The sequence below is a fragment of the Nerophis ophidion genome, linkage group LG16 (assembly GCF_033978795.1).
Source record: "Nerophis ophidion isolate RoL-2023_Sa linkage group LG16, RoL_Noph_v1.0, whole genome shotgun sequence".
In the NCBI taxonomy this organism is placed as follows: Eukaryota; Metazoa; Chordata; class Actinopteri; order Syngnathiformes; family Syngnathidae; genus Nerophis; species Nerophis ophidion.
In genome coordinates this window covers 15,196,033-15,207,529 of record NC_084626.1, presented here as the reverse complement: position 1 = coordinate 15,207,529, position 11,497 = coordinate 15,196,033, and the positions used below count along the sequence as shown (strand labels likewise).

General features: G+C 38.5%; 1 protein-coding gene across 4 annotated transcripts in view; it reads left to right on the top strand.

Moving 5' to 3' along the window:
• LOC133535011 (sodium- and chloride-dependent GABA transporter 2-like) overlaps positions 1-11,497 on the top strand; it is a 94,513-nt gene that overhangs the window by 65,837 nt on the left and 17,179 nt on the right. For all 4 annotated transcript variants that reach the window (XM_061874412.1, XM_061874409.1, XM_061874410.1 and 1 more), the window contains 3 exons: positions 6,680-6,804; positions 6,908-7,020; positions 11,009-11,146. In XM_061874412.1, coding sequence (XP_061730396.1) covers positions 6,680-6,804; positions 6,908-7,020; positions 11,009-11,146 — 376 coding nt within the window. The remainder of the gene's footprint in view (positions 1-6,679; positions 6,805-6,907; positions 7,021-11,008; positions 11,147-11,497) is intronic.

Sequence of the window (11,497 nt, the reverse complement as noted above, 5' to 3'; positions counted from 1 at the left end):
ATTATATCAGTAGAAAAAACTGCCTTTAGATAATAATGATCATCCATCCATCCATTTCCTACCGCTTATTCCCTTTTGGGGTCACGGGGGGCGCCAGTGCCTATCTCAGCTACAATCGGGCGGAAGGCGGCGTACACCCTGGACAAGTCGTCACTTCATCGCAGAACAATGATCATATATTGGAATATTATTAAATTTGTTTCAACTATTAAATTAACTTATAATATGACTTATTATATCTGTGTGGAAAATATTGGACACAACGTGTTGTCAAGCTCACGAGATATGATGCAAGTGTAATGTTTTATTTTTTTCACTGCTATGTTGGAATTATTCTTAATATTGATACTGTTGTTGATATTATTAATTTTTGTTTGACTACTTTTGGATTGTATTGTGTCATGTCTGTGTGTCCTCTTAATTGCTCTGTTGATTGCTAGTCTTAATGTCGCTGGGCCGGGTTTGGTTTTGGAATTGTAATTGTTTCATTATGATATTATTGTGTATAATTTTGTTGGATTGATTAATAAAAAAAATAAATAAATAAAAACAAGTTCAAACTATACACGTATTAAAAATGGCAACAGAAGAGAATGAATGCCCCACAACAAGACGATAAATAAAAAGAATGAGCCTATTATGGACTATGGAACTTATGCAGATTCGAAATATACAACAGCAGGTCCAGTAGGTAAGAAAAGTTGGTTTTGCTTAATAGGTCGAAACAAAACTCCAGATAATATGTCTCCTAATAGGTGTCATTTTGGAGTCCTTATACACACATCATAACAATACTCGTTTTGTTTGTTAAAGCATAGTACGTTCGACCCTGGTAGCCGTAAAGCTCCGACAATCCATCAAGCGGTGCGGATTCTCAGTTTACCAAAATCGTACTTGTTTAAGCACCGTGTGTAAGTAATGTTTTATATTCTCAATGAAACATCAAAGTTTTGGTCTAAAATGTATTTGATGTCATTAAGCACCAGCAGATTGAATACATATATTAGACACACTGTTGATTTTTATTTGTTTTTAATTAAGGTGCACTAAAACTCCTTTAAAGTGCGAAAGGTATGTTAGAGCTGGAGGGGACCCAAGCATTCACAGGGAGAACATGCAAACTCCACACAGAAAGATCCTAAGCCTGGGATTGAACTCAGGACTACTCAGCACCTAGGGATAGGTTGATTGGCAACACTAAATTGGCCCTAGTGTGTGAATGTTGTCTGTCTATCTGTGTTGACCCTGTGATGAGATGGAGACTTGTCCAGGTTGTACCCCGCCTTCTGCCCGAATGCAGCTGAGATAGGCTCCGGCACCCCTCATGACCTCAAAAGGGACAAGCGGTACAAAATGGATGGATGTATGAAAATACCCAGATATTAATCTATATTGGTTAATATACAATAGGTGGGGCCATACTAGCAGGCTAGATTTTTAAAACGTGAACATAAAACAAGTCTAAAAGGAAGAATTTTACACCTACTTTCAGAAGGGCAACTATACTTGGTTGTAGATGACCACAATGTAATTTGTCTTTGACGAAACAAATTAGGCAGTTGAATAATACAATTGTGTAGTCAAAGTCAAAGTAAAGTGATCAAACATTTCCTGGAAGAATACGCCTCCAAAGTAAACAAAACTTGGAATTCAAACTATTCGTGCAAGACTTCAGCTCAGTCTGCCTAAAAGACGTAAATGTTTTTTTGTGTTGCCACAATAGAATGATGGCAAAAAGGGAAAGTGTAATGACATCCATAGAACCGGAAATGAAAACTAGCTGACACACAATGTAGGGGTTGTCAGCTTTGTACAAACCCCGTTTCCATATGAGTTGGGAAATTGTGTTGGATGTAAATATAAACGGAATACAATGATTTGCAAATCATTTTCAACCCATATTCAATTGAATGCACTACAAACACAAGATATTTGATGTTAAAACTGATTAGCATTTTTTTTTTTTTTTTGCAAATAATCATTAACTTTAAAATTTGATGCCAGCAACACGTGACAAAGAAATTGGGAAAGGTGGCAATAAATACTGATAAAGTTGAGGAATGCTCATCAAACCCTTATTTGGAACATCCCACAGGTGTGCTGGATAATTGAGAACGGGTGGGTGCCATAAATGGGTATAAAAACAGCTTCCATAAAATGCTAAGTAATTCACAAAAAGGATGGGGCGAGGGTCACCAATTTGTAAGCAAATTGTCGAACAGTTTTAGAACATTTCTCAACGAGCTATTGCAAGGAATTTAGGGATTTTGCCATCTACGTCCATAATATCATCAAAAGGTTCAGAGAATCTGGAGAAATCATTGCACGTAAGCGATGATATTACAGACCTTTGATCACTCAGGCAGTACTGCATCAAAAACCGACATCGGTGTGTAAAGAATATCACCACATGGGCTCAGGAACACTTCATATAACGACTGTCAGTAACTACAGTTGGTTGCTACATCTGTAAGTGCAAGTTAAAACTCTACTATGAAAAGCCAAAGCCATTTATCAACAACACCCATGAACGCCGCCGGCTCCGCTGCGCCCAAGCTCATCTTGGATGGACTGATGTAAAGTGTTCTATGGTCTGACGAGTCCACATTTCAAATTATATTTGGAAACTGTGGACGTGGTGTCCTCTGGAACAAAGAAGAAAATAACCATCCGGATTGTTATAGGCGCAAAGTTGAAAAGCCAGCCTCTGTTATGGTATGGGGGTGTATTAGTGCCCAAGGCATGGGTAACTTACACATCTGTGAAGGCACCATTAATGCTAAATAGTCCATACAGGTTTTGGAGCAACATATGTTGTCATCCAAGCAACGTTATCATGGACGCCCCTGCTTATTTCAGCAAAACAATGCCAACCCACGTGTTACAACAGCGTGGCTTCGTATTAAAAGAGTGCGGGTACTTTCCTGGCCTGCCTGCAGTCCAGAAATGTCTCCCATCGAAAATGTGTGGCGCATTATGAAGCGTAAAATACGACAACGGAGACCCCGGACTGTTGAACAACTTAAGCTCTACATCAAGCAAGAATGGTAAAGAATTTCACTTTAAAAGCTTTAACAATTAGTTTCCTCAGTTCTTGAACGTTTCTTGAGTGTTGTTAAAAGAAAATGTGATTTAACACACTGGTGTACATGCCCTTTCCCAACTACTTTGGCACGCGTCGCAGCCATGAAATTCTAAGTTAATTATTATTTTCAAAAAAACCTCAAGTTTATTAGTTTAAACATAAAATATCTTGTCTTTGTAGTGCATTCAATTGAATATGGGTTGAAAAGGATTTGCAAATCATTGAATTCCGTTTAAATTTAAATCTAACACAATTTCCCAACTCATATGGAAACGGGGCTTGTACATTATGAGCGCACTAATAAAAAATACCATACAATTAGGGATGGTAATTGATATGTTTTTTTCCAGTTCGGAATCCACTTTTGATTCTTATGATTCGGTTCCTTAACGGTTCTCTTATCGATTCTTTTTTGGGAAAAAAAAAGGTTGGATTAGCATCAATTTTATTTTGTTTAGAAATAACTCAACCTTACAAAGTCTACAGTGAGGTCTCAAGAGGAACATAAAGTAGCACAATAAAAAAAAACATTTTTGTAAATAAAATCATTTAATCATGTGCAAATTACACAAGAATGTAACATTTTGTAACATGTCTTATCTTATTACATGCGAAGTGAGATATGTCAAAGCCTTTATTGGTTATAATTTTGATGATTATGGCAGTTGATGAAAACTTTGAATTGAAAATCTCAAAAAAAAGTAAGGTTTCAATAAGTATAAGTCATAATGATCAAAATCAAACAGATAGAGGTTTGACATATGTCACTTTGCATACTGTATAATGAGTTAATATCACATATTAGTTTCACATTGGAAGTTACTTGCTGACATGAATGGACTTTTACACCATATTCAAATTTTACGAGTTTCGCCTGTTCAATACAAGGTTTTTCCTGGCTCAAATTGAGGCAAAGGTGGTACAATCCTGACCATGCGGCAGAATTTTTACGCAAATGTTTTATTTTTTTTCAATTTAAAGTAATATGCTGTAAAGAACACCATAAATCGTATTGTCATTTTTATTATTTTGATGGGTAGTTTGCTTTAAAATCATAAGTCAAGCAGATATTTAAGTATTCATTTTTATTTAGACAAAAAAATGTTTGGACAATATACTGTAATATTTGTTGCAATAATGGATACTATTAAAGTTTAAAAGGCATGCAATTTCAAGCAGTACATATATGTTTTTCTGTCAAAATGAAAAATAATCCATTACATTTAGTGAAAAAATATTTTAAACTTTAATTGACACATCGTTTCCAGGTGTTTGTAGGCCAGATAAAATAATGTTGCGGGCCAGATCTGGCCTTGAGTTGAGTTTGACACCTGTGGCCTAAGTGCTTGCATAAGAGAATGATGGGTCTTATAGCTTGTGTGGTGGCGCCACTTTTGCTTGAGACACTCATTGAGTTTTTTGAAGCAGCTTTCAAGCGCTCTGGGGAAAAAAAAATCCACATCTTGTGGAAGTAGTGTCAAAGCGCTTTGAGTACCTTGAAGATAGAAAAGTGCTATACAAGTACAACCCATGTATTTATTTGTAACCATGAGTTATCACATTTTAACTGCCTGTTACGTTCATTTCTCTGCTCTCTTTCACCTGGACTCTTGACTTTCCCCCTTGCGAGATCGCTTTTTAAAGTAGTGGCTGATTTCGCCTGCCATATCTACATTGCTAAAAAACGTTACTCCGACACGGAGGAAACTTTTTTTTTAAATAAACACAACATGCTTGTAATGCTTTCTTGGGGTAACTCCTTTTAGTTGACCTTGTACCAGTCTGTTTGTATCGTCATGAAACTACTTGATCCTATGCAAACTTCTAATAAATTCTTCAATCAATCGATCTACTGTATTCTAATTAGTCAGAAAAGGTTGGAAACAAAGCTAACAGTGCGAGTTGTGTTCACTTACCAGAGACAAAATCTTCACAGCACAGTCTGGGGTGTTCTTGTCACGGCAACAAACACGATTACATCTGTTTTTTCTTCGGTAGTTGCTTTAGGTCTTTCTGGTGCACTGCAGCGCCTCCATAGTAGCGTAACGCTGAAACTGCAGTTAAAATGCGTAGCTGTCGCTGAGGGATATTAATCGCTCTGGCTGGGGGCGGCATAAGATCAGCTGGAGGCAGCCGCCACGCAATTTTGAACGCAGGAAAAAACGTGTAAAGACTGAGAGAAAATCTAATTGCAGGAAAAAATGCAACTTTTCTCTTACCACAATTAAACATTCACCTACCGAAAGTGAAAACTTTTAACCACAATCTTAGTCGCTGCTCTGTGACATTCGTCTAGCGGCAGACGTGAACTGGGCCTGCCCGCCTCGGAGTTAGTCAGAATCTGTCTCTCGTCATGCTCATCTGTATGAGAATACATTTATTTCAATTTAATAAATAACAGTGCTAACATGATAGGAGGTATTAGTTAGTACATGTAGTATTTAGACAATGTGCTAGTGTTACTTTTGCTATGATTAAGTAGGAGTGGTTAAAAACGCGACTTTCATTTATAATTGTTGCCTGCAGAATTTCATGGGTGCAACACGTGCCGAAGTAGTTGGGAAAGGGCATGTTCACCACAGTGTTACATCACCTTTTCTTTTAACAATACTCAATAAACGTTTGGGAACTGGGGAAACTAATTGTTGAAGCTTTGAAAGTGGAATTCTTTCCTATTCTTTTATGTAGAGCTTCAGTCTCTGCTGTCGTCTTTTACGCTTCATAATGCGCCACACATTTTCGATGGGAGACAGGTCTGGACTGCAGGAAAGTACCTGCACTCTTTTTTTTACAAAGCCACGCTGTTGTAACACGTGCCGAATGTTGCTTGGCATTGTCTTGCTGAAATAAGCAGGGGGAGAATATCAAATTCTAAAGTTAATGATTATTTTCAAATGAACATCAAATATTTTGTCTCTGTACCATATTCAACTGAATATGGGTTGAAAATGATTTGCAAATTATTGTATTCTGTTTATATTTCCATCTAACACAATTTCCCAACTCATATGGAAACGGGGTTTGTAGCTGAAGTATTTTTTATTTACATCAATCTTTGTCATTCTGAAAAATATAGAAAATTGTCAAAGAAGTGTGTTTTATTGAACCACAAATGGCAACATAAGCCAGCCGGTGCTGTTCTTACATGTTTTGCTTTGAAAAATGTAAACGTGAGGCAGTTGCAAACTCCACCTTTTGTGAGAAAGTGCTTGCTGCTAGATTCATAGCTGCAAAAATGTTTTTGCCCTTGCAGATACCGCCATCAAACCTCTTGTTCTATTTAAGTTGAGAAAAGATTTTGAAAATTATTTAAAGCAAATAAGCCCTCCTGTGTGAATGTGAGTGTGAATGTTGTCTGTTTATCTGTGTTGGCCCTGCAATGAGGTGGCGACTTGTCTAGGGTGCACCCCGCCTTCCGCCCGAATTCAGTAGAGATAGGCTGCAGCACCCCCCACGATCCAAAAAGGGACAAGCGGTAGAAAGTGGATGTATAGATAAATTAAACAGGCTGGAGAGTGAATGCCGCATCGCGAATAGGCGGGAAACTACTGTACGCACAATATGCTTATTTGTTGTTGTTGTTGTTGTTTTTAGGGACTGTGTCTACTTGTGCCTTCTGAATAGCGGGACCAGCTTTGTGGCCGGGTTTGCCATCTTTTCGGTTCTTGGGTTCATGGCTTACGAACAAAACACAGACATATCCAAAGTAGCTGAATCAGGTATAATGTCTTGCTTTAGTTGTCCTTAATCACAGCATCTTCAATACTTTTGTTCATGTGCTGCCAACATGCAGAATGATGTTCCACTGCTGTGTGAATGCAGGTCCTGGCCTGGCGTTCATCGCCTACCCTCGAGCGGTGGCCATGATGCCCTTTCCTCAGATTTGGGCCATCTTCTTTTTCATCATGATCATCCTGCTGGGATTGGACAGTGAGGTTGTGCATTCTGCTAACGCTAAACAGTCACAGTAGACTACAAACAGTATATTACTTTCGTATTTGTACCGTCACATGTCCTGAACCAGAACCTCCAGAATTTTGCCCCAATTCACACAAATTCATTCGATCCCGTGTTTATGTGCGGCCTTGCTACTTTGTCCATTTCCCGCAACTTCCCCGCAAATGTTGACCAATCATTGACATGCTCAACAATCAAATTTGTCCTTCAGTTGTGCTCAAAAGCACACATTAACTGTCTAACCAATGAAATGTGACCCCAAATGTTATGTTTGTGTCTGGTTTAGACAAACCAGTAACAGTGGGGTGGTATAGCTCGGTTGGTAGAGTGGCCTTGCCAGCAACTTGAGGGTTCCATGTTCGATCCCCACTTCCGCCATCCTAGTCACTGCCCTTGTGTCCTTCGGCAAGACACTTTACCCACCTGCTCCCAGTGCCACCCACACTGGTTTAAATGTAACTTAGATATTGGGTTTTACTCTGTCAAAGCGCTTTCAGTCACTAGAGAATAGCGCTATATAAATATAATTCACAATTCACTTAACAGCAGCGTGTAGTAGTAGCTCAACTCCTTATTGCTCTTAACGGCCAAACTGTCAGAGTTTGTTGATGACGAACCCCAAGATGCAGAGAAGGAGGCAGGCATTTTGCAGGTAAACATGTTTTAATTAAAATACTAGAACAACAACAAAAGGGATACAACTAAAAGCGCGTACGAGGCGGATAACAAAACTAAAAGAGCTAGCATGGGAGCTAGAAAACAAAAGGAGCTTAGCATGGAAGCTAGCAAAAACAAAAGGGCCTAGCGTGGAAGTTAGCAGGTAGCGAGAAGGAAAACACAAGTCGTTACTTGTAGAATGAAAACAAAACGGAAGAAGGGAACAAAAGACAGTAAGCTACAAACAGATACCGAAATATAACTTACCGCTACGCTGCATTGACATGACAGGAAACGACATGACAGGAGCGACAATACGGAAGTGACATCGACAATAATCCAGCACTGACTGGATGGGAAGACAGGTCTAAATAGGACCGGGCTGATTGACACCAGGTGTGGCCAGGTGCCAATCAGCCGCAGCTAAAGGGGACACAGCACTCAGGGAGAAAGACAGGAAACAGACAAAATAAGAGCGCTGACGGGAACTAAAGACAGGAAATACTGAACACACAGAAAAAACTAAAACACAAAAAAACTGTCAGGGGCAAGCCTGACACAAACACTTGTATTACAGAGTTGCAATCACAAGACCTAGAGGTCTAGAGTTCCATTAGAGGTAAATAAACAAGTTATCATTAAAACATACTTAAAATGAGATGGAGTGGATTTATACACTCTTAAGAAAAATATGTTTTGAAAAATGTAAACCATTTATCATCACTAAGACGTAACTGCTCGCCTCGACCTCACTTCCTTCAACACTTACAAGCAGTGACGTGCGGTGAACTAAACACCAGGTGAGGCATTCATACTTTTTTTCTTTTTTTTCTTTTTTTTTTAACTTAAATTCATATGTGCAGCTCTAGTCATTGTTGATTTAGGTTGCACATTAGAGTAACAGGAAAAAAAAGGGAGTTATTCGCTTTCATAAAAATGTTATCATAATGATATGATACGAAAAATGTATAAAGTTGTTTTTAAATACTTTTTAGTCCCATTTTCTTTTAACAAAAGAAAACCAAGTATTGTGAGTGTAATTTACCTTTCTGTATTTGTATTTGTATCTGAAGCAGCAATAGCTATCCTCCATGAAAACATACTTTGTATGATCGCATTCATTTTGTCTTAAAGTTTAGTTTAGAGAAGTATTTAATCTTGGATACAGTATAAAATCCTCTATATTGGCAGATACATGCATTTAATTCAATTTCATTCCAAGAAATGAAACAATATTTTTGCATCTGACAAAAAACACCCACAAACGCTGGCTTACTCTAATAAAAATGCCATGTTTTTTATAAATACAGTTAAAAAAAAAAGAAAAGAAAAAAATGCTGGCTTCCGCTGGAGAGACCTGTGTCTGCTAGCTTGCGCGCCCCTGCTTCTCCCAGTGTGGTAAGTCAGAGTACTGCTGAGGCATTTAACTGCAAATTGACAATATAGCGCCCCCTACCTTGAGGCAGAGGTACTTTCTGCCTCAAGACCTGTTTTTCCACGTGGCAACAAACATGCGCCCCCTCTCATGCACACGCCCAGTACACACTGTGTGTAGCCGTGGAGGCACCGCCTGTGTCTGCCTCATTTCTCATCTGCTGCATTGTTTTGATCAGGAAACATAAAATTTCCGTGATTTTGACTATGAAAATGATCAAAATATACAGGAACCACACCAAAATCACATGGAAAGCATAAACCAAAAGAGAACTATTAAAACGTATTTTATTTCATTACTTCGTTTTGGAACATCTCATGGTTAAGCCACCAGGTGGCAGGTGAGACACTGCCTCACTTGCCTCCCCTGAGAGCACGTCACTGCTTACAAGGATTTAAAGTACTAAAAATTGGAGGAACATCACGTCTTTACATCTAAGGGGTCCACAAATTAAGCATTAATCCAGGAAAATGTTAGATTTATTTGTGCATCGCTAATTAATGTATTTAATTGACATAACGAGCGCTGTGCCAATGCGACCCTAATGAGAAAAAGGATAAGTTTGCAGTTGATTTCCTACTACAAATATTAGTCTATCATCTACAATTTATATCAGCAGTTGTTTTATGGTGTGAAGTTCATATTTTGTCTCTTTATTTAACTGTAGATGTCCCTGTTGTTTAGCTACATTTGCTAGTGATATCAAGATTTAGTATATGATGTTGAGCCAACGAGAGATATATTCATCTAGTTTATTAATACTAATAAGGCTACTTCTTGGTGCTAACGATAAACACCAAAGACACTATAACGTGGTCATCCATGTTGAGTAATGCACTTAGCTTTGCTTTACTTTCTGTTATGAAAATCGGCAGCACAAATACGGTGGATTGGACCACCAATCACAATATTTATTAATAGGACTAAACATGACGTTAGTTTATTTGCACAAACTAGCATATGCTCTCTGTATAATCCCTAGGGAGGTGTTTAGGGCACGTCCAACCGGTAGGAGGCCACGGGGAAGACCCAGGACACGTTGGGAAGACTATGTCTCCCGGCTGGCCTGGGAACGCCTCGGGATCCCCCGGGAAGAGGTAGACAAAGTGGCTGGGGAAAGGGAAGTCTGGGCTTCCCTGCTTAGGCTGCTGCCCCCACGACCCGACCTCAGATAAGCGGAAGAAGATGGATGGATGGATAATGACAGAGAGCATATGCTGTATGGCTAGTGTACAAACAAAATATGAAACATAGGCTAATACTTTACAGATACTGTAATATGATTTTTGACATTTTTCAGTCAGTACAGTTTGGTGTCCTATTGCAGTGTGGTGTATTACAAACTTTTAAGGCGTTTTGTGCTCACTCTAGCTTATCTATTGCCGTAGTTAGCTTTTACGGCAAATACCATATGCATTTCTCAGTGTTCGCTCTTACAACAACAATGTTGCTATAGCTTGGTTATTATACAGGTTACGGAACGTAATCGAAGTATTGTTGGTGTTTTTTATGCATTTTTAAAGTGATTTAGAGGTAGAATTGATTGCTCACATTAGCTGCATTGCTAGCCACCAAAATCGAGCCCATTTTTAACCATAACTTGACGATGCTAGATGGTTATATGTGTTATCATTATGAGCATCACATGGTTTGAAACAAATATATGAAAATATTTATACATACTGTAGCTTGCATTAATGTGCAAATGAGTGCAAAATGTGTACTTGGCTGCAAACTACAAGCACAATAATAAACAACAATAGAATTTGTTTAATTAAAAATAACACTGTTGATAGTGCTGTGGTGTTAAGAGATGTCAATAAAAGTGATTGAAATGTAACATATGACCCAAACATTTGTCTGCTGTGCATTAGTTTGTAGGTCTGGAAGCTCTCGCAACGGCCATTTGTGACCTGAAGCCTTCCTTCTTCCACGTGGGCCATCGGCGTAAACTTCTTCTGCTTATCATCAGCGTTTTCTGCTTCCTCGTCGGCCTTGTCATGGTCACTGAAGTAAGCTTTCGACTTTTAACACATAAAACGTATCGTGCCAGCGTTGAATAAATATAATGGCCGTGTTGGATAATAATTTTTATTTACAATTGTTATGCAACCATTGAAAATGTCCAATACATTTTCCTTACCTCAAAAGTGTCATATTATTTTATATATTTAAAACACTTCCTCGTGCTCTACATAACAGGCAATGGTGTTTTCTTATAGATTTTGTTTACAGTCTTATCTGTCAAGACAGTTTTCTGAATGCACCGTTTTGTGGGTGATCTTATTTTCGTGCGGAAGCCCTCTTCTACAGCTTCCATATGGAATTTACTGACTGACATAAGTTAGAGCTATGCGCTACTT